Here is a 23,822-nt window from a genome sequence, read left to right on the forward strand (position 1 = left end):
TAAAGTAGGTCAACGGGATGCAATGTCTCCGTCCTTTAGAATCACATATATAAAAGAAGCAGTGTAGGCCTACCGTTGAGAGATGTTGGAATATCGTTAGAATTTTACAATCCTCTTGTTTTTTATTTCACAGGGTAAATATGTTTCCTTTAAATATGTTCCCTTTTGGCAGAAATTACGCCGTGAGTCTTTCTGGGTACGTCTCCAAAATCTTTGCACACCTGGATTGTACAATATTTGCACATTATTCTTTTCAAAATTCTTCAAGCTCTGTCAAGTTGGTTGTTGATCATTGCTAGACAGCTTGCCAAACATTTTCAAGCCTAATTAAGTCAAAACTGTAACTAAGCCACTCAGGAACATTCACTGTCATCTTGGTAATCAACTCCAGTGTGTATTTGGTCTTGCATTTTAGGTTATTGTCCTGATGAAAGGTGAATTTGTTTCCGTGTCTGAACAAGCAGACTGAACCAGGTTTTCCTCTTGGATTTTGCCTGTGCTTAACTCCCTAGTCCTTGCCGATGACAAGCATGCCCATAACATGATGCAGCCACCACCATGCTTGAAAATATAAAAAGTAGTACTCAGTGATATGTTGTGTTGGACTTGCCCCAAACATAAAGCTTTGTATTCAGGACAAAGTTAATTTCTTTGACACATTTTTTGCAGTTTTACTTTAGTGCCTTATTGCAAACAGGATGCATGTTTTCAAACAGGCTTCATTCTTTTCACTCTGTCATTTAGGAGTAACTACAGTGTTGTTGATCCATCCTCAGTTTTCTTCTATCATGGCCTTTAAAGTTCCCATTGGCCTCATGGTGAAATCCCTGAGTTGTTTCCTTTCTCTCTAGCAACTGAGTTAGGATTAATACAATATTGCCCTCTTGCTAGATTGATGACTAAAGCCAAAGATAAATGGATGTCAGCTCAACTGGATTTATAACTATTGCTGAGTGTTGAATTATACAAAAAAAAAACAGAAATATGTTATTTGGGGTCTCCTTTGGCATACCAAATCACTGCTTAATTTTCATGCAAGGAAAACTGGGTCCGGTTTTGTAAGGGTTAAACACCATATGACATGATTAGAAAAAATCTGGGCCCATCATAGCCCGTATAAAACAATTTCACAGCTGATTTATTACAAGGGTCCGCAGTTGTATCTGGTTAGGTTAGCCTACAAGATCAGGAAAAACTCTAGGCCCATTGAAAATAACCTCACACCTCGAAATGCTGAGATAGTATTGACGTTTATATTTTAAACAATGGGTGGTGGGAATGGGCATCCATACACTAGTGACATCTGCTGGTCAGGAATAAATATAAGCCTATTTGATGTTTACAGTTCCTTCAGAAAGTATTCACACCCCTTGACTTTTTCCACATTTTTGTTATGTTACAGCCTGAATTCAAATTTATGAAATTTTGATTTTTGTCACTGACTTACACACAATAACCCATAATGTCAAAGTGGAATTATATTTTTCTAAATGTTTACAAATGAATCAAACATTTCAAAGCTGAAATGTCTTGAGTCAATAAGTATTCAACCCCTTTGTTATGGCAAGTCTAAATAAGTCCAGGAGTAAAAATGTGCTTATCAAGTCACAATAAGAAATTCCTTTTGTGGAACTAGTTGCTCTCGTTCAGACTCACCACAAATCAAAGCCTTCAGTGATTGTCCAAAGGTTCAAATTTAACTTCAATTTTCGGGAATCAGTTCAGTCTGTTGCTAACTTTGTTGCTGAATTATGTGAGCTTTCTGAACTTTGTGAATTTGGGGCTATGTTAGAGGACATGCTCTGTGACTGATTAGTCTGTGGCATTAATGAGGGCAGCACACAGCGCCGTTTGCTGCGGGAAGCCACACTGACTTTCAAGAGAGCATTGGAACTAATCTCAACGGATGGAGATGGCCGCTAGTAAAATATTCAAAAGACCAACAGTGTAAGTTGTGCAGTGCATCAGGTGACAAAAGAGGCGGCAGGAAAAAGGAGAAAAGCAGTGGAACGTTTCAGATGTGGGGGAACACATTAAGCAAACAACTGTAAGTTCAAGGATACTGTCTATCACAATTGCAACAGAAAGGGATATTTAGCAAAACAATGCATGGGTCCGAGGAGCAAGCCAGATGGTGGGCAGACTGGGCAGATCATGTTCACAGCGACGAAGCAACAGTCAGCAGCGCACAACCTAGAGAACGCAGGGGAGGAAGAGCATTACTCCTACAACATCTTTAATGTGAGTGAGCCGCGTGCAGAGCCTATCTATGCTACAGCGGAGGTAGATGAGGATGGAGGTTGACACAGGGGCCTCTACCTCTGCTGTCAGTGAGGAGACCTACAAACAAATGTGAGGCTCAAAACAGGCTTCTGCCCTCACACCGGCAGGAATCAGACTGCGTACATACACCGGGGAGACCATACCATTGCTGGGGGCTCTGGAGATGGACATTGCATACAACAGCCAGGAAGCGAGAGCACGGCTCCTGGTGGTAAAAGGTAATGGGCCTAGTTTAGTAGGGTGTGACTGGCTCACCAAAATACAACTGAACTGGGGTGAGATAAAACACACACGAGTGAGATTTTCAAAGATGAACTGGGCACACTGCAGAGTACTGCAGATAAGCTGTTCGTGGATCCTCAGGCCGAGCCTTGCTTTTTTCAAGCCCAGGACAGTGCCGTACACCAGGCAAAAGAAAGTTGAGGATGAGTTGGAGCGGCTGCAGGAAAAAAACATCATTACTCCCATTCAGTTCTCCCGCTGTGTAGCTCCAATCGTTCCCGTTCTGAAAAGTGATGACACGGCGCGTATATATTCCAGTGTGTCCCATGGCCGTGCAAATGTCAAAAGTGAGTCTGGAGTCGAATGTGTTTGTGTGACCCCTGCACGGGGAGTATTGGCGGGCCATTGAACGTTCAGAACCCAATCTCATAATTTAATCTCTGCCAGCTACAAACTGAGACAGAGTCCTCCTAACGTTTCTGGAGAGTGGAGAGGAGAGGGACTCACAAATCAGTGGGTCATCATCGGATACATGTGGAATGGGCCAGGCATGGGAAACAGAATAGGCACACGTAGCCATCTGAGAGAATCAGTCCCATAGAAGAAAAACAAGTTGCTTGACCTTTGCAGAAAAGCAAGGGAAGAGGGAAAAGTAAAAGGAACAAGTGCACAACACCTTAGATTCTGTTGCCGCCAATTCCCTGCGATGGTGCCACGTGACTGTCACAGTCCAAATCCTCTATACCCCTCTATCCATTAGTGGTAAGTACTGAGGGCCACTCAAAGCTGTTTTCATCAGGGGAGGGGGTGCATAAAGGAATTCTTTGTCCGTAAGGAAGACAGGAAAGCAAGAGAATGAGGAGACAAGGAGGCAGGAAACAGTAGAGATGATGGAGGATATGACAATGGATGGATGATTAATAACTGAAGGACAGCAGACTCTGCACTAACTGAATGAATCGATGTACTGTATTTCATTGCACAGCATCTGCAGCTAACCATTCTTAACTTGTGTTCTAGTTATAAGAAGAAAAAATACTGTAGTCTACTTTTTGAAGATACCCACCTCGTGTTTTTACATGACAAACATTTCACAAATGCAGGCCTCAATAGTCTCCCCTTGTTAACACCACACACACACACGCACACGCACACGCACACGCACACGCACACACACACACACACACACACACACACACACACACACACACACACACACACACACACACACACACACACACACACACACACCAATTGATACTTTGTATAGTCTAAAGGCTCATACTGTAGTCTCCCTGTTTTCCGTTTTATGTATAATGTCCTACTATGACATTCCCTGTCATCTACATTCATCCCCATCTCCACATGTTGTTGAAACCCCATCTCTCCATATCATATTTTACACAGTTATCCCTGTCCTGACTCAACCAGCCTCAGGTACTGTATCAGATTCCATGACCTTGGTAGAAAGCTATCTCTACAGGGGAATCTTAGTATAACTGTACTGCCATTGTTCCTAACTGACCTTCACATGCTTTACTGTGGTCGTGGTTAGTTCCCCCCACCCTCTCTTAGTCACCCTGTTACACTAAATTTTCCCTGGCCACTCTCTGTGATGAGAGAGCTCCCTTTGAGGGGATTAAAAATGCCTCTCTCTTGGCATCCTTTACCTGCTACGCTGGCTTAAAATGCTGTATTTGGCTTCTTTTTGGGTGGACAGTATCTTGATCAGTTTATTTTAAATGATATAAATTGATCCTAAACTCTGGTTGACCCCAGGTCAGGAAAGTATGGCTTTTGGATTAATCCCAGGGCACCACTAATTGCAAATCAGTTAGTTGGCTTTGGCTTGTTCAGCTCAATCCTCAGCCACACTCCTCTTCCACCTGAAAGAAAGGAAGCTTCAGGTAACCATATAATCCTCTCTGGTGAAGCACTTTCCTTTGAGAAACAGAGGCAAGGGTGTATGTGAGAGAGTTAGAAGAAGGATGAGGGGAGACCCCCCCAGCTGCAAAGAGAGACCAGACGCTAGCGGCCCCTCACTAGTGGCCGCTCATTACCTATGGGTAAATCTGTGCCCCCCCCCCGGAAAGAGGACACCACTCGACATTTACCGGCAGCCATCTGAGAGTACAGGAAAGCAGAAAGCCAAAACATGCATTGGCTTAGCTAAGCCTCCTCACCTCCCCTCCACCCTTACCCACCTTCAGAACACATCACAATACAAGCAGTATACTGAGGGGACAGGTAAATAATCCCAGCGGGGAAAGAAAGAGGCCACCTTCCTGATATATGCGTCACACAGCGGTAGATGCCCCCTCTATATAGGTTCCCATTGCAGTCCCTTGTGGTTGTTTGGTTCTGCTGCTGCTGACTCCTGGATGTGTTTCATGGCAGAGCGACAAACAAACAGAGAAACAGGACAACAGAGAGACAGAGATTCATTCATCCATCATGCAAGTCCTTTCCAGTCTGGCATTGGTCCTGAAGAACATTTGGACACTTTCCTTCCTCCGGGACCTCCTGTGTGAATTTGTGGGCACTGCCATCTTCCTCTTCACCAGTCTGGCCTCGGTGGTGCTATGGCCCCAGCTTCCAGGCTGGGATGGGAGCCTCTCCAGTCCCACCAGTGATCATCATCTCCATGCCTTGTCCTCAGAGTCCGACCCATCCTTTCTCTCGGACTCCCAGCCCCTCTCCGAGTGCCACCCTGACCCCCTGCATGTGGCCCTGGCATTCGGGGCCTCCGTGGCTGTGGTGTCTGTGTGCCTGGGACCTGCTACCTCTGGAGGAGGGGTCCACCTGAACCCGGCTGTGACCCTGGCTCTGGCTGCAGGACTGAGGGTGAGCCCCTGGAGAGCTGTCCTCTACGTGGGGGCACAGCTCCTCGGTGCACTCTGTGCTTGTGCGCTTCTCATGGGAATTGTGCCTGTCCCGCTCAGAGGGCATCTGGGGATGAACGAGGTCACGAGTCACGTCTAATACATTTTTATTTGATTCTAGGTTGTAGTGAAGTATTGTTTTTCTGTAGTATTGTCGCTTCCGAAAAGTCATTATTAGAAATGTTTTGCCAAAAACGTCTTTGTATTTTTGTATGGGCTTAATTGATTATGGGTGTTTATAAACATTTTAACTCAATGAATCCAGCTCTGATATCTGTAAAATGTTTCTTTTTCCAGGTAGCCTTGGGTGTCCACCCATGCCAAGCCCTCACAGTGGAGACAGCCATCACCTTTCAGCTGGTAGTCTGTGTCCTCGCCACGTCTCGAGCCAAATCAGCCTTCCACCTCCTGGGTCCTGTAGTGGTCGGCTTGTCTGTCATTTTGGGAAATCTAGTGGCGGTAAGGAAGATGCCAGATCCTATTTGTGCTAGTTTAAATTCTGTCTGACCATAATAGAGTTTCTATGGGTAATTTGATGGATTTTGTCTATTAAAACATTTTGTCGATCTTTACATTTTTCCTATGACTTATCTTTTGATTTCATGCCACCCCCTCTCTCTCTTTTTCTCCCCCTTTCTCTCTTTACCTTCAACCTTTGACCAGATTGGGTACACTGGCTGTGGGATGAATCCTGCTAGGTCTTTTGGTCCAGCTGTGGTCACTTTAAAATTTCAAAACCATTGGGTGAGCCTGGCCAAACACAAGTTGACTCCATGAAATTACAAAAGTATATTGACACTATTTACGAACATCACACCACAGTTCACGCATACAAATCTACTTATGAAAAAGTGTCTCTCTCCTCTGCAGGTGTATTGGGTGGGGCCGTGTGCGGGGGCGTTACTAGCTGGCCTGCTACATGACTTGGTGCTCTACCCACGATGGGGTAGCCCTGGCGACTGGTTGGCTGAGTTTAAGGAACTGTTTCCCAAGGATCCACTCAAACAGCCCACCACCTTGGAACACACAGTGGAGTAGAGATGGAGGCAGTTATCTTCCCATTCTCTGACCATTGACCAAAGGTGACCACGCACCATTCTCTGATATCTGACCATTTGCCACTGGTGTACACAAGTGGTCATGCTAGCTGGGTCCATCGTTGAGTACCACTGAGTGAAGAAACGCGACATTTGTACACATCTACAGTATTCATGCACATCTACAATGTAGCTATGATAATATATACTCTGCTGTATTCTCTGGGAGACTGCTTTCTCCTCTCTTTTCCTGAGTGTACCGGATAGTTTCCTTTCTGGCCAGTAATCTGATATTTCAGAACTGAACAAAACACTAATCCACCATCTCAGGTTCTTCACAATCATGTTGTTTGTCAGTTTGACTTCATTTTGTGCATCTTTGTACCTCTCTGAGGTGTTGAACCATCTATAGAAACAGATAATGTACATCCAGACCAAAGCCTGGACATGTCAATGAGTGTCCAAGGTGATTTCATTCAGGTCAGTTAAAGTACGGGTACCAGCTGTATAATCATTCACATTATGGGACAGATCACTATAATCCGTGTTTTTATATACCACTATCACGGGGTTTGTCTTGTTATACATATTTAAATGACAGCTGTATGACTCAGTAAAATGTTCTTTATTACATAATTAATTCTACATTTGTTTTTCACTATATTGAAATGGCACGTCATGTTTTTCATATTCTCTCTGCAAGAGTTTATTAAAGCTGAAAAGCGAACTGAGTCGTCCTACCGTGTGTACAGGGGAAGTGAGTGTGAAGCTACAGGGGTCATTTTGTGCCAGGTCCACTTACATTTTCCATCTGTTTCCATGAGATGCCATGCCCTGGGAAGGAAGGGCTTGGGTGTAATTGACCAGTGTCTCCATAATCTCTCAAACCCCAGCAACCCTGCCCTGTGCGTGTTTCTGTGTGTCTGTATCTGTGTCTGTCTGTGTCTCTCTCTCTCTCTGTGTCTCTCTCTCTCTCTCTTTCTCTCTCTCTCTCTCTCTCTCCCAACTGAGAGACAAAAAATTGAAACATTTGTATCTGGATCCACATCACGAGAGTTTTATACCTTGGTTATGCACACTCTTGAATCGTGTACTTATTTTTTCATTGATGTACTATGAGAGACGTTGTTTACAAGTTAATATAACACTAGAAATATAAGTGCCAATGTGTCTGAGAGCTGCAGTTCTGTTCTGACAGACTGACATCTCTTCACTTCATGTCACAAAATATTCTCTGCAAAGTCCTATCTACAGGAAGCAGTTAGTTACACTCCACTCAACACAACGCAATGAGAGCCGCAAATACATTTTGCTTATTAAGAAAAAAATCCTTCAACTCACATCAACAACTCTGCGCTATCTATGACAGCCCTCTCGACGTTACTGTGTAAGTTCCCTGCCTTGCGAAAAGCAGCTGAAGATGATAAGAATTACTCACATAGGGGAAGAAGAAATTTGGATTACACTTGCAGTGAGGGAGTTGACGGAGACATAGAAGAGCTATAGCTGAAAAAGATGGAGGAACACCGGATTCATAGATCAATACAAATGATGGGTCTCCTGCTATTTGCTCTCCCACATTACTCTGACACCTTAAATCTAAACCTGGTTAACTTCACGGAGTTCTCTGGCCCTGAGGGAAGCTTCTTTGGCTTCTCTGCAGATTTCTATCAGTTTAGCAACAAAACGTGAGTATTGCAATATACTATTTGGTAAGTTTTGGCTTTGCTTCAATCAATAGGCATTGCATCGTTTTTATGGTATCTGTTAAACTACACTGTATAGTTAAAAGTATGAGGACACCCCTTCAAATGAGTGGATTTGGCAATTTCAGCCACACTCGTTGCTGACAGGTGTATAAAATTGAGGACACCGCCATGCAATCTCCATAGACAAACATTGGCAGTAAAATGGCCTTACTGAAGAGCTCAGTGACTTTCAACATGGCACTGTCATAGGATGCCACCTTTCCAACAAGTCAGTTTGTCAAACTTCCGTCCTACAAGAGCTGCCCTGGTCAACTGTAAGTGCTGTTATGAAGTGGAAATGTCTAGGAGCAACAACGGCCCAGCCGCGTAGTGCTAGACCTCAGGAGCTCACAGAACGGGACCGTCAAGTGCTGAAGCGCGCACCTCGCCAAAATTGTTTGTCCGCGGATGCAATGCATTTAATGTAAAAATGTCAACAACAACAAAAATTGACAAAGCGAGGTCCGTACAGAAATGGCTTGTCGAAATCGGTGTTGAAGAACTTAACTCTCCTGCACAGAGCCCTGACCTCAACCCCATCGAACACCTTTCTGATGAATTGGAACGCAGACTGCAAGTCAGGCTTAATCACCCAACATCAGTGCCCAACCTCACTAATGTTCTTGTGGATGAATGGAAGCAAGTCCAAGCAGAAATGCCCCAGCCTTCCCAGAAGAGTTGTTACAGCAGCAAAGGGGAGAACAACTCCGGCATAATGGCCATGGTTTTGGAATGAGATGTTTGACGAGCAGGTGTCCACATACTTTGGGTGATATACTGTATATGCTGGTATTACTCTTATATTAAATTGGGCAAGGTATGTGGAGTTTGAATGGCTTTTCATCAGATGCTTGTCTGGAATCCCAAAGAGAATATTTTAACCCTAGTATTTTCTGTCCCACAGCATCAGTGTTGTGGTTGGGGCCCCCAGAGCCAACACCAGTCAGCCAGGAGTCACTGAGGCGGGGGCTGTGTATCTCTGTCCCTGGGCACAGACAGGAGGGGCCTGTACTACCATGACCTTTGACACAAAAGGTAAACCTTTACTTATCAAAAGTCCTATTCATGCATTTCTCATTTTTTTCTAAAGCTGTGAACATATCATACTGCAGATCAGTAAGTAAGTAAAGTAGATATTTATTTATTCTGGGCTCAATTACAAAAAAGGTTGACAAACTGAGCTGTCTGATGTATCTACAGGTGATGAGGTTTATCCTCACCAGAACTTAGTGATTAGCTCTTCAAAGTCCCACCAGTGGTTTGGTGCTACTGTGCGATCCTCCGGAAACTACATTGTGGTGAGTCCAGCCGTTGTTTCACAATACTCTTCGCACTCTCTCACCCTTTGAATTCTCATAAACCAGTCACTCATTTTGCTGTGTGTCTGAAGGCTGCTGTGTACAGTCACTGTGCAGTATAGAATGCATCAGATATCGATCCTCTAAATATTTTACAGAACCCCTCTCCCTCCCTCAATGTATTTTCTTTCCTCTCCCAACCACCGATCCCCTCTCTCTTTCTACCAATGTCTGTATGCCTCTGCTCCTTCTTAATTAACTTTTTTTTCTCGCGCGGTCATTCTCTACAATACTTTGTTTTATACCCTTATCTTTATCTCGATATCACATTCCTTCTCCCCCTCTTTCTCTTTCTCTCCTCCCTTCTCTCTCTCACTCCGTCCCCCTGCGACAGGCCTGTGCCCCCCTGTTCCACTGGAACGTAATAGACGTGGGGGAACGTGACGAGGCTCAGAACACTCCAGTGGGGACCTGCCTAGTGTTGAATACACTGACGGGGGAAACGGTCAACTTCTCCCCCTGCAGAGATGTCATGACTGAGAAAGTTTACGAAGAACTGAAGTACAGTAAGAGATATTAGTCATGCCAGTAGTACCAGTACAGTACAGTAACAGGTTCCTCTGTTGTCCACTCAAAACTTAAAGCCTGCATTTACACAGGCAGCCCAATTTTGATCTTTTGCCACTAATTGTTATTCAGACCAATCAGATTGGGCAAAATAACAGAATTGGGCTGCCTGTGTAAACACAGACAAACAAGCATCTTGTCAGAACTCTTTTGGTAATTGAGTATCATTGTCACTGCTATGCCACAAAACTACTAGGTTATTCCTTCTAAAAAATACCAGTTGACTTCATGTTCAAAAGTTTGCCTGCTGGTCTTTCTTTCTACTCTGCATGTTTTCATCTTTGATCCTGATCTTGATTCCCAGATAACGACAGACGATACTGTGAAGTGGGATTTAGCTCCGACATAACAAAGGTACCCGCACTCCAAACATTACTCATCACACTTTTTATTTTTGATTCATATAATGTTATATACTACACAGTCATGTTCAGTAGCAGAATAGATCAGTTAGATCCACATAGTTTATGATACTGTAAGGTAGTAATTACACCAACAGTGTTATGATACCATCTATAACAATTTGATTTGTTTCTCGCTGTACTATTCTAGGAGGGAAGGCTCCTTATCGGTGCTCCTGGAGGCTACTACTTTCAAGGTAACATGTGCCATCTGGTGCCATTATTAGCCTGGTTAAACTAGATTGGACGCTACACCTGAGGTAAAACTGCTGGGGCATTGGAGCTGGATGCTACACTTTCTGAGGCTGCTGGGAAATGGGGGTTGGTTGCTTCCGCTGCTGGAGCATTGAACAAAAATGGAGTGGACAAACACTAAATACTAAGAACAAGAAATATAAAATGTCACCATACATGGTTCTTAGGCTGGTGGCTTCCATAATTATGGTGGCTTCCATTATTGCATTGTTCAACACTCCTAGGATACATGTATACATTAATAGCCCTATTGTTAGGACGTCTCCGGGAAGGTTGATGATGACTGAGCATGATTAATTATCATATTATTATATAGTCTCGCAAATGCCAGACCTATGGCAACAACATGTCAGAACATTGTTAATGTGGGAGGTAACCTGTCTGCTTAATTTTACTAATATTACTGAAAATATTATGAAATAAATATGTATAAACATTACTAAAGTGTCTTCAACAAATGATGGTTGCGGTGTTTAACCTTTCTGTTGCAGGTCAGATCATCAGTGCAGGACTGCCTGACATCGTCAACAGTGCCAAGAGCCAGAATGCCAAACCTTATGTGGCAGGACAAACCCATTCCCCTGAGACTGGTGGATACGATCGTTACCATGGTAAGAGGGCTACACGCAAGACTTGTGGTCTAATGCAATGGTTTTCAAGCCTCTTCTCAGAGACGCCAAGGTTGTTTCACAATTTTGTTGCAACCCTGAACTAGCAAACCAAATTCCCCTAATCAAGTGCTTGATGATTAGTTGAATCAGGTGTGCTACTCCGAAGAGAGGTTTGAGAACCACTGGCCTAAAATATTCAGTGCAATGATATTCAGTGACATTCTCAATAAACCCGAAAGGTTTCGCCAACAGGGTATTCTGTGGCCACTGGCGAGTTCACTGGAGACTCAATACCAGGTGAGAAAGTTCCCGTCAAAAGTGTCCACACAAGCAGATAATTACTAGCCTGGTCCCAGTTTGTACTATCATTCCGACTCATTGTCATGCCAAACATTTGTTCATGTTTTGCATGACAAAGAATGGCAAGGAATGGAATATTAGCACATAGGTCCATAGAGCGGTGCCCAGACTAGAGAATAACACTTCCTACACTTTATGTGCCTGGTAGTGATGGTGACAGCTGTACAAAACCTTCAAACATTTGTCAGTAAGATACAAAAGGTTGAAACATTTCTCAATAATTCATGAATTAAGTCTGGTTTATTGTGTTTTAAATCCAGTACAATAATTTATTTTCTGTTTCAGATTATGTGGTTGGAGTGCCTAATGATCGCAACACAGCAGGCTCAGTAAGGGCTCCCGATGGCGTTATGATCATTTACTTTTCATATTCATTTATTAGAGAGTGATCTAAGCTAACGTTGTGGCTTTGTATCCAGGTCAAAATCTATAATGGAAATACACCTGTCTTTTTGGGAGTTAAACACACGTTCTTAGGCTCTCAGGTGAGACTACATTTCCATCATTTCCATCACATTTTATTTTGATTTACTTGTTTACAGGAGAGTGATGAAGAAGTGATCACTATGTGACATGTCTATACAGATATGCCTTTGTGTTGATTTCTGAGTCATGAGCAACGTAGTCCACTCAAAACCACGTGCAACTTTCATCTTGCAGGTGGCCTCTTACTTTGGCCACAGCGTTGCAGTGACTGATATAAACAATGATGGGTATGTCAAAACTCTCATACTTACTTTTTTTAGCCCTTGATCATGGAAGTATTAAACATGAATTAACCACCTGATAACGTCTAAGCCACTGGCTTGCTGGCTTGCTGTCTCAAGGAACCATGAAAGAGAGCTCAAATGTCCAGCCATTCTTTGCTCTGTCCTCTGTCTACTACAGACTAGACGACATCCTAATCGGGGCGCCCCTCTTCATGGAGCGTGTGTCGGGCCAGCAGTTGCAGGAGGTGGGCCAGGTGAGTGAAAACCTGATGAGTCCTGGGTGGTCGAAATGTTATCAAATATATCTAGCACATGGGAGCACAGTGTGCAGTCTCCATTCACCTTTTATGAACCTTTTTTTATACCCAGCTCCGAGACAATGGATGTGTGTAATCCTTTCCCAGGTGAGTGTGTACCTGCAGAGAGAGCGCTCCACCTTCCACTCCAAGCCAGACCAGAAGCTGACAGGTTCCCAGTTGTACGGACGCTTTGGCAGCACCATCGCCCCCCTCGGTGACCTGGACAAGGACGGTTTTAGCGGTGAGGCTCTGATATACAATCATTTGACTTATAATATACGTATCTTCCCTTCTAATATAGTAACTGCCTCAGGGGCAGCAGAATTTTTATTTATTTATTTTATTTTACCTTTGTTTAACCAGGTATTCAAGTTGAGAACAAGTTCTCATTTACAACTGCGACCTGGCCAAGATAAAGCAAAGCAGTTCGACACATACAACAACACAGAGTTACACATGGAGTAAAACAAACATACAGTCAATAATACAGTACAAAAACAAGTCTATATACAATATGAGCAAATGAGGTGAGATAAGGGAGGTAAAGGCAATAAAAAGGCCACGGTATCGAAAGGAAAAACAACATAGCAATTAAAAAGACTGGAATTGTAGATTTGCAGTAGGTGAATGTGAAAAGTAGAACATCTGGGGTGCCAAGTGAGCAAATTAAATACATAAATAAATACAGTAGGGGATGAGGTAATTGTTTGGGCTATTTATAGATGGGCTATGTACAGGTGCAGTGATCTGTGAGCTGCTCTGACAGCTGGTGCTTAAAGCTGGTGAGGGAGATAAGTGTTTCCAGTTTCAGAGATTTTTGTAGTTCGTTCCAGTCATTGGCAGCAGAGAACTGGAAGGAGAGGCGGCCAAAGGAGAAATTGGCCCTGGGGGTGACCAGTGAAATACACCTGCTGGAGTGCGTGCTACGGGTGGGTGCTGCTATGGTGACCAGCGAGCTGAGATAAGGTGGGGCTTTACCTAGCAGGGTCTTGTAGATGACCTGGAACCAGTGGGTTTGGCGACGAGTATGAAGCGAGGGCCAGCCAACGAGAGCGTACAGGTCGCAGTAGTGGGTAGTATATGGGGCTTTGGTGACAAAACGGATGGCACGGTGATAGACTGCATCCAATTTGTTGAGTAGGGTGTTGGAGGTTATTTTGTAAATGACATTACCGAAGTCGAGGATCGGTAGGATGGTCAGTTTTACGAGGGTATGTTTGTCAGCATGAGAGAAGGATGCTTTGTTGCTAAATAGGAAGCCAATTCTAGATTAAACTTTGGATTGGAGATGTTTGATGTGAGTCTGGAAGGAGAGTTTACAGTCTAACCAGACACCTAGGTATTTGTAGTTGTCCACATATTTTAAGTCAGAACCGTCCAGAGTAGTGATGCTGGGCGGGCGGGCAGGTGTAGGCAGCGAATGGTTGAAGAGCATGCATTTAGTTTTACTTGTATTTAAGAGCAGTTGGAGGCTATGGAAGGAGAGTTGTATGGCATTGAAGCTCGTCTGGAGGGTAGTTAACACAGTGTCCAAAGAAGGGCCAGAAGTATACAGAATGGTGTCGTCTGTGTAGAGGTGGATCAGAGACTCACCAGCAGCAAGAGCGACATCATTGATGAATACAGAGAAAATAGTTGGCCCAAGAATTGAACCCTGTGGCACCCCCATAGAGACTGCCAGAGGCCCAGACAACAGGCCCTCCGATTTGACACTCTATCGGAAAAGTAGTTGGTGAACCAGGCGAGGCAATCATTTGAGAAACCGAGACTGTTGAGTCTGCTGATGAGGATGTGGTGATTGACAGAGTCGAAAGCCTTGGCCAAGTCAATGAATACGGCTGCACAGTATTGTTTCTTATCGATGGCGGTTAAGATATCGTTTAGAAAATTGAGCGTGGCTGAGGTGCACCAGCTCTGAAACCAGATTGCATAGTGGAGAAGGTACGGTGGGATTCGAAATGGTCGGTAATCTGTTTGTTAACTTGGCTTTCGAAGACCTTAGAAAGGCAGGGTAGGATAGATAGGTCTGTAGCAGTTTGGGTCAAGAGTGTCCCCTCCCCTTTGAAGAGGGGGATGACCGCAGCTGCTTTCCAATCTTTGGGAATCTCAGACGACATGAAAGAGAGGTTGAACAGGCTAGTAATAGGGTTTGCAACAATTTCGGCAGATAATTTTAGAAAGAAAGGGTCCAGATTGTCTAGCCCGGCTGATTTGTAGGGGTCCAGATTTTGCAGCTCTTTCAGAACATCAGCTGACTGGATTTGGGAGAAGGAGAAATGGGGAAGGCTTGGGCGAGTTGCTGTGGGGCGTGCAGTGCTGTTGACCGGGGTAGGGGTAGGGGTAGCCAGGTGGAAAGCATGGCCAGCTGTAGAAAAATGCTTATTGAAATTCTCAATTATAGTGGATTTATCGGTGGTGACAGAGTTTCCTATCCTCAGTGCAGTGGGCAGCTGGGAGGAGGTGCTCTTATTCTCCATGGACTTTACAGTGTCCCAGAACTTTTTAGAGTTTGTGTTGCAGGAAACAAATTTCTGCTTGAAAAAGCTAGCCTTGGCTTCTCTAACTGCCTGTGTATATTGGTTTCTAACTTCCCTGAAAAGTTGCATATCACGGGGGCTGTTCGATGCTAATGCAGAACGCCACAGGATATTTTTGTGCTGGTTAAGAGCAGTCAGGTCTGGAGAGAACCAAGGGCTATATCTGTTCCTGGTTCTAAATTTCTTGAATGGGGTATGGTTATTTAAGATGGTGAGGAAGGCATTTTTAAAGAATAACCAGGCATCCTTTACTGACGGGATGAGGTCAATATCCTTCCATCAGTAGTATCTGATTTTCTGGGTAACTTAAACAAGGAATGATATTAAATGTGAAAATATCCGCTGCAAAACACTTTAATCTCCTTTCGGAAACAATCTTTGATTTCATGATTCCCTCTTGAAATGCTAAATTTTCTAATGGTGGGGAATGCTTTTGTCATAGCAGTGTTTCAATGCACTCTGTCCGTGGATTACTCATCACTATAAAGTGTTTCTGTCTTTCTCAGATGTTGCTGTTGGAGCCCCATCCTCGGGCGTTGAAGGGAGGGTTTTCGTCTACATGGGGACTAGCGATGGACTGTCTCCCCAGTATACCCAGGTCATCGAGAGTCCCTTCCGGTCCCTAGGTTCTCCAGCACAGTTTGGCTTCACCCTGAGAGGGGCCACTGACATTGATTCAAATGGCTACCCAGGTTAGTCTGAAAACGAACTCTTCGGAAACTGTAGGCTTGTTTACCTTGATTTAGAATATATGTGGATTTGATTATGTTGGGTTATACATGTGTTTTGACTTGAAGTATTTGATTCTAGCCCAAAAACGTGAAATAATAATCTCATCAAGTTTTGAGAAGTTATGGAACAACAAACCTTACCCCTGCCAACAATTCCCAACAATGTCCCTACCTCTCTTGTCAAGTCACAGTGTCAAGCCTGCCAAGACCACTTGGAGATGTCAACCTGTAAGATCACGTGGAGGTCACTCTCTTCCCTTACGACTCCACAATCAGCCTCTGGCGCAGTTCAACAACAGCAGCAGCAAAGATATCTGTTGTCTTTTTCATTGTAGCTGACTCCTACCCAAGGACATGTTGCCACTACTTAACAAAGTCCTTTCAGTCCCAGTAAAAACGTCCTCTGACATATTGTTTGTCTCCCGTCCCCCTGGAGACGAAGGCAAAGTTTCTCGGACACACGAGAGAGAAACAGAAAGGTCACTCATCCAGTAGAGTGGCCAACATTTGTCGGGGGAGAGCACTAAATGGAGATACATTTAGTGTCCCTTGGAGACTAGTGAACTACTCTCAACACAGCAATGCTTTTTGATGTGCAACACCTCTGGCTTTTAAAGACACTCACGGCGCTCTTTGTCTCTGAGGCTGTTACAGTTAAACTCTTTGAGACAAACTGGTCACTGTGAAAACTATTTCTTTTTTTTCAGCTGACCTCTTTCCGTGAAAATAGTTTTGTTTCCCACTTTAAGTTTCTTAGGAGTCACTGTGATATGAAGCAGAGGTCCAGGCCGTTACAAAAGGGCAATCAATCCCATGGACTATTTTTTGATACCCTTTCATGAGAAAGTGCTATCAATCATGTCATTTTTTTTCAAAGCTGTATCATGACTCTATATTTCTTATGTTTCAAGACTAGATAAATAAGAGCTTGCAAGTTGTTATTATCAATCTTTGTTGCCTCACAGATCTAATTGTTGGTGCATGGGGAGTCAATAAGATTGCTGTGTACAGGTACAGTAGTGTGAGACAAACAAACTGTTTATTCGTTACTTTAAATGAACTTGAGAAATGTTATCTGGAGCAAGTTTAACATTTGCATTCACAATGTACCCACACCGTCTATTCTCTGTTTGTGTGGGGTGGTACCAGGGCTCAAGCCGTGGTGATGGCCAAGACCCAACTCACCCTCTATCCTGACTTCCTGAACCCAGATGTGAAGGAGTGTCAGCGCCCCACCACCAACGAGCCTGTGGCCTGGTAAAGATTCTTCTCATACCAGAGTATCATACCATTAGTGTGGGCATTATCCATAGCCGCGGGAAGTTGTTTGGGGGTGCGGGTGCTGCTTTAATTACGATGTATATTTGATATTTTTGTATTTTCAAGGGGTGGGGGGGTGCTGAAAAAACATTTTGCCTGCACTACAGACGCTATATCGGTCCGCTAATACAGCACTATTAAAGGTCCAGTGCAATACTTTGTGACAATTCTTTTTTTTAATCAATATTATTTTTTTAGGGGGTGCTGCAGCACCCAACTGGGAAGAACATTTATGATGGACAAATGTTGGTGGGCACGGCAAACATGCACGTGTTGGCACTATGTAGAATTGCTGTAGTATCCTAAGTGCCAAACATTTTATTAAGATGTGTGACATGTCTGGACAGTTCTCGGTTGTGTTAGACTGATCTTTCCCGTGATGATGTGTGAATTTGTTATTGTAAATTCAGAATGGCATTATGACTGATGCGGTCTGTCTCTCTCCTTACAGCTTCACAGTCATGATGTGCATTAGTGTGTCTGGCCACAGCATTCCAGAGGAGATAGGTAGGAGACGCATACTGAAGTCATATATTCCTGTGGAAACATACATATTCTCCTTGAGTTTGAGGTGTCTGTTTGTTCAAGACACTACATCCACTCTTGTAGTTCTAGATGCAGAGCTTCAGCTGGACAAGATGAAACAGACAATGGCCAGGAGGACCCTATTGCTGCAGACCAATCTGCCCCAAGAGTATTTTCAGCTAACCATTCAGAGAGATGTGGGAGTGGTCTGCAGGAACCAAACCGCTTACCTACGGGTGGGTTGCTTGTGCCAGTTTAGCCAATTTATAGGCCTGTATTATGTATTACAATGGTCAGTGCTCAAAACCTGAAATAAAACCATAATGGTGCAGCAGTGTTCTAATCAGGCTGATGCCCCCAAGTGGCCATTCACTGAAGTGACACTACAACAGGCTCCAATCACAATACTATTAGGAACCTCACAAAAAGCTTGTGAACACTGCCAGTGTCAGTGGCAATAGACAAACCTGAAAGGGGAATAGATTGATATTGTCTTACCACTAAACTGCAGTAGATCTTTACTGAATTTCAATTTAATTGAGGGTTAATTGCATCAATGTCAGTAATGCGTCCTGTCTCTCTTCCAGCATGAGTCAGAGTTCAAGGACAAGCTCAGCCCCATCTTCATCTCCTTGAACTACAGCCTGTCCAACTCCCAGGAGGCCATGCTGCATGGCCAGAGAGCTGTGGTCGCACAGGTGACATCACACATTACATTCTAAATGTATTAAAACATTTTAATTTGCAAAGGAATAACATTTATAAGTGGTAATTACACAGTCGAAACCTATGAATTAGCGTAGGTGTTTGTTTCTTTGGGAATAAAAATGTGTGTATGTGTCTGTGTGTTGTGCAGACCAGGATCATTCTGGACTGCGGAGAGGACAACGTCTGTGTCCCTGACCTAAAGCTGACTGCAGAACCGTGAGTGTCAAACTCCCCTGAGTTCCTCATCACTCAGTAGTGTCATCTGTTTTCTTGGTCATTCTACATTTTCAAGAATTTGACCAAGTAGGATCGTGGGATCAGTGTGCGGAGAAAATAGGGTTTAGTTAGAGCGTGTTATTCCTGTCTACTAATACAACCCTTTGACCCATCCTCAGAGTTACCGTCCGTCTTCTGATAGGGGATGACCACCCTGCCCTGCTGGTCATCACAGCGGAGAACAGAGGAGAGGGGGCCTACGAGACCGAGCTGGAGATACGCCCACCTGTCAACACACACTACCAGAGTATGGTGACTGACAGAGAGGTGACTGTCACTCTCCTGCTCATAATAAAAGGGAATTGTTAACAGAGTGACATCAACTGTCCCACACACGTGACCTGCAGGAAAAACTATGAGCCCAGAGTTTTGCTGGTCAGGTTATGTGGTCAGCATAGCCTACCGGCCCTACGTAAAACACACTGTCTGCGCCTGAAATGGCACCCTATTCCCTATATTGTGCACTACTTTTGACCAGAGCCTCATGGGCCCATGTCAAAAATAGTGCATTATATAATGAATAGGCTGTCTGAGTGTGCCATCTCTCCCAGGGCTTCAGCAGGTTGATTTGTGCTCAGAAGAAGGAGAACCAGACGGTGGTGGTGGTCTGTGAGCTGGGGAACCCTATGAAGCAGGGCCAGAAGGTAACCACCATGTAATTAAATATAGTATATGTAAATACCCTTGCACGTGCCTTGCATGAGTCAGAATGGCTCATTGGAGCAGGAGCCTATCTCCTGTTTCCGTAGCATGAGGCAGCTTGATGGACAGGACACTAATCTATCACCTTAATCTCCTTAATGCTGTCTGAGTGCCAAGCAGAGACTCATTGGTTCCCATTTTTACAGTCTGTAGTTTAACTTGGCCGGGGATTGAACTCCCAACCTTCCAAACTCTGGCCGGACACACTGAGTTGGCATGGAATTACACATAGAATAATAGTGCCGTTCTGGGTCTTCACTGTCAAAGGATGTGGATGACATGTGACTGTGTGTTTGCAACAGCTCTGTTGTCCTGTCAGTCTGAATGATACAGTACAGTATGTTCTTCTCTCTGTCTGTCGTAGCTCCAGGCCGGTCTGTTCTTCAGCGTGGGGAACCTGGAGGAGGTGGAGAGCCACGTGGCATTCACATTACAGATCAAAAGGCAAGAACAACACTTTCATCCCGTCTTGTGGTTTTAATGCCTTCGATGCTACCAAGGCTTTGTTTTTGTGTTTTTAATACAACATTTTAATGGGGGAAATTCAAGATCACTAAACTTAATGTTTAGTGTAGAGTGATCAGCACAATGTAAGGCATATTTAGGGTCTTTGAGATACACATGGTTTACATGCTTGTTAATCAAGTTGTCTGTATTTTAGACATTCAAGGTGTCAGCTGAAGGTTCATGGTTTTTCTAATGACACAAGGGAAATGGTCAACATTCATTCAGCTGTTTCCTTCCTTTATAATCTCTAGCAAGAACAGCCAGAACCCTGACAGTAACGTGGCCCATCTGAGGATTAATGTCAGCGCTGAGGCAGCTCTGGAGATGCGAGGGTGGGTGGGCCTTCATTCATTGTCCTCCAATTATCCTCCAATTATCATCAGAGCCATAAACTGTGCTGTTTTGTGCTACCATGGAAATGAGCACTCCTCCTGACTCCTGAGACACACTTTCTGTGTGACAATTCAGAGCTGCCTTCAGAGTTGCCAATCCAGAGAAGTAGCAGACTGAATATCTCATATCCAAAAGGGATGAGTGATGTTTGCCATTGGAAGATGTTGTCCTAATACGAGCGTAATACAGTACAGTAACACCATGGTTTCCTCTTGTCCTTGTAGTTATTGGCTTTCCCAGGACACGTAGTTACTAATTATCACTAGGACTATTTAACTGTAAGACCAAGAGGTGCAAATTAAGCATCCTGAAGCAGTCTGATCCCTATATTCTACTAAGATCAGTGAGAAATGAGGCAATCTATTGGATCCCGGATCTGCTGTCCGCGCTGCCATGCATGACAACAACCATATAATCGTTGGCAAGACAGCACAAACCTATCTAGGACCAGGCTAGTGTTATCAGTGTTGTCCTCAGCGTTTGGTCCACCCTTGTAGCTTGTTGTTTTTTGGACAGGGGCTCCTCTCCACCTGAGTGTGTCCTGCCCATTGCCAAGTGGGAACAGAAGGAGCATCCTGCTGACCTAGAAGAGGTTGGCCCGCTAGTGGAACACGTCTATGAGGTAACCTTTTTATGGTTCACTCAGTGGTTCATTCAGAAAAGAAACAAAGCATTTAAGACATTTGTCTCTCTGAGGTTGTTGCAGTTTTAGGTCAAAATGTGTAACATCTATTTGAAGAGTCCATAAGGCCCTTATAGAGTATGTTTTGTATATGTTATGTCATATATAAGCATTGACAATGAGATCCAACTTAGTGAGCGAAATCTGAAAGCATGTGTTTTTTTTGTTGAAACACTCAGTTGAGAAACCTGGGTCCGAGCACGGTCAACGCCAGGGTGCAGGTAGAGTTCCCCACCCATCACCATGGAGACTTCCTGCTCTATGTGTTCGCCAACGCTTCTGAGGATTTCCTCACCTGCCACACTGACTCCCCTGACATCGACCCATATCAGGTGAGAGAGGTAGCATGATGTGGCTCTGCAGTGTGCCAGACAGCAAATATTTCTATAGCGGGAAAACTATGTTGTTTTTACCATTAATTATGTTTAATTTAAAAGGAAATCACTATTTTATTTTATATTTGCCTTAAATAGAAGCAAAACCAGATTTTCTATTGTTCTTTTCATTATGTTTTGGTCATATGAAATTGGAGTACACTCTTTTGTTTTGGCAGTTGGTGAAGACCGGGAATACTACTGTTGGTAAAGTGCACAAGGTCAAACAGAATGAGGTGGCACAGCAGGAGCCTCAGCGCAAAGAGACCGTTCACGTGGTAAACAAGTGTCGCCTCACGCGATTAACATAATGACATGCATCAGTGTACTTCTGACCGCAATACAATCAAACGGTCTTGTCTTTACTTGATACTGTACGATAGGCTAGTTCCTTTTTTGCTGCAATTTCAGGGACAGCTTGCAATATTCTGTATGTGCCACAAGAGGGGGCTGTATAACAAAATATTACATCTCATGTGGATGGGTACATTGAATTGATGTGTAATGGGGGAAACTGGTTGACTCAGTCAGGTGTGTTCCTCTCTCGATTTCTCTACAGAACTGCACTAGTGGAGATACCTGTCTGAGGTTTGTGTGTGAGGCCACAGGTCTGGAGAGAGGCTGGAGCGCTGTGGTGAAGGTGATGTCTCGACTCTGGGTACAGACCTTCCTGGAGGTGAGAGGGAAGAGGGAGAGGGAGGAAGAGATAGGGAAAGAGAGAATCACAGTGACATCTTTTCCACACAATTTTTTCACTATATCTACATTCATAGGTGTAAAGGAAAAGCGCTCCCAGACAGCTCTGCATAATTTTGAGATAGCACTTTGTAAGATCTTACTTCTTTGACATTATTCCGTAATGATTATGGAACCCTCATTCTGTTTCCCCTAGAGGCCCTATGAGAATTATGTTCTCCACTCTACAGCACGCTATGAGGTTATAGATATGCCCTCCAAGATCCAGCCTGAAGTGCTGCCAAGTGGACAGGCTGAGGTAAAAAAAAAATAACTTAGGTTTCTCCTTTCCACTTCCACTAATGTGTAGACAACACTTATTTACTAATGACATAAATGACTTACTTGAGGCACATACACAACCTTATCACACAAAGTAACCATTTCTTCAGTAGTTATTGGACAGATTTAATTGGAGCCAGTTGACCATGTGTGTGTAGACCCAGACCAGTGTGGTGTGGAGGGCTCCTGATGGAGAGAAGGAAGTGCCGGTGTGGTGGATCGTTGTGGCTGTGGTCTCTGGCCTCTTCCTCCTTGCTCTGCTAGCTCTGATCTTCTGGAAGGTAATGTACTGACATCGTTAAAACAGCAGGTGGCGCAAGATTGGGCCCTATAACTGGGTAGCATTTAGAAGGTGCTACTCAGCGATCATCTAAGTATCGATCACTCTGTCTTTTTTAATTATATGTTTTCTTAAACCCGTAACTCTTGTTTTAAATGGAGACAATTTAGAGGGGACATAAAGGAGAATGTCATCGATGACACACGAATGAAACCGGAATCAGGAAACAACATGTGGAAATGTAAATGTTTTATGCTTCAGGTGGGGTTCTTTAATCGCAACCGTCCCCCGTGTGATGATGATGACGATGCAGAACACCTAGCTGGGGCTGGACAGTCAGAATACGCTGAGATGCCCCCAAACACAGAGGACAAGCAAGCATAAATAACTGCTGTATCACCCTAGAAACCCTGGTGTTTTATGTATTTATTTGGTTTGACACAGACGCCCACACGTTTTCTGAGTGTTAAACTGTTTCACATGGTTTGTAAATGTTGCTGTGGGCTTCTTGTTTTACTCCCTATAACTGCACATTTTCTCAAGATGCACCCTAAAGATTTTTTTTAAAGGGTAACTTGTAGCTGTTGCATTTTGTATTAAAATAATCATATAATCGTGATTAAACACTTTGTGTCCTTTTGAAGCCAAACTGGCATTCCAATGTTCACAGAGGGGATATCCTTGTTAGTGTGATGGCATCGGCCTGCTCTCTAAGCAACCATTGTGTTGGGGCGACCATCATGACTCGCTGAAGGCTGAGCCAGCTTCCTGTTGTTGTAGAGGGGAGACCCTAGTGACAATAACACTCAGACCCGGCAATAATGTGTTTATTATTAAAAAGAATAATAAATAAAAACTCAGATATGGCAAGAAAGTACAATACTTACACGTTTTTTTTGTTTGTTACATTGACATGTTATATGCATTTTAAAACAACTGCAAATTAATAGCAGCTATTGTGCATGCAAACAGATAGCCTACTTTTAAGTGAAATGGAACACTGTGTTCTTACATTTGTAATTACACCGTCCTCCTAA

The 23,822-nt window shown here is 43.8% G+C and overlaps 2 protein-coding genes across 2 annotated transcripts; both read left to right on the top strand.

Annotated features, from left to right (window-relative positions):
• The first annotated feature begins 2,109 nt into the window (after positions 1–2,109).
• LOC139563163 (aquaporin-5-like) lies at positions 2,110–7,144 on the top strand. Its single transcript, XM_071381532.1, has 6 exons — positions 2,110–2,299; positions 2,391–2,501; positions 4,847–5,469; positions 5,685–5,846; positions 6,051–6,131; positions 6,258–7,144. The coding sequence occupies exons 1-6, from the start codon at positions 2,110–2,112 to the stop codon at positions 6,423–6,425; spliced, it is 1,335 nt and encodes a 444-aa protein (XP_071237633.1). The 3' UTR covers positions 6,426–7,144.
• A 716-nt stretch (positions 7,145–7,860) lies between these two features.
• Positions 7,861–23,659, top strand: itga2b (integrin, alpha 2b). Its single transcript, XM_071409809.1, has 31 exons — positions 7,861–8,112; positions 9,077–9,207; positions 9,373–9,470; positions 9,865–10,036; positions 10,402–10,451; positions 10,650–10,695; positions 11,245–11,364; positions 11,617–11,661; positions 12,010–12,053; positions 12,144–12,209; positions 12,385–12,437; positions 12,613–12,688; positions 12,839–12,974; positions 15,777–15,962; positions 16,967–17,012; positions 17,151–17,258; positions 17,773–17,828; positions 17,931–18,082; positions 18,434–18,544; positions 18,703–18,770; positions 18,950–19,097; positions 19,382–19,474; positions 19,897–19,976; positions 20,291–20,371; positions 20,949–21,054; positions 21,294–21,446; positions 21,668–21,766; positions 22,048–22,164; positions 22,381–22,482; positions 22,664–22,786; positions 23,047–23,659. The coding sequence occupies exons 1-31, from the start codon at positions 7,940–7,942 to the stop codon at positions 23,167–23,169; spliced, it is 3,162 nt and encodes a 1,053-aa protein (XP_071265910.1). The 5' UTR covers positions 7,861–7,939; the 3' UTR covers positions 23,170–23,659.
• Positions 23,660–23,822: the final 163 nt, after the last annotated feature.

The sequence above is a fragment of the Salvelinus alpinus genome, chromosome 1 (genome assembly GCF_045679555.1).
Source record: "Salvelinus alpinus chromosome 1, SLU_Salpinus.1, whole genome shotgun sequence".
NCBI lineage: Eukaryota > Metazoa > Chordata > Actinopteri > Salmoniformes > Salmonidae > Salvelinus > Salvelinus alpinus.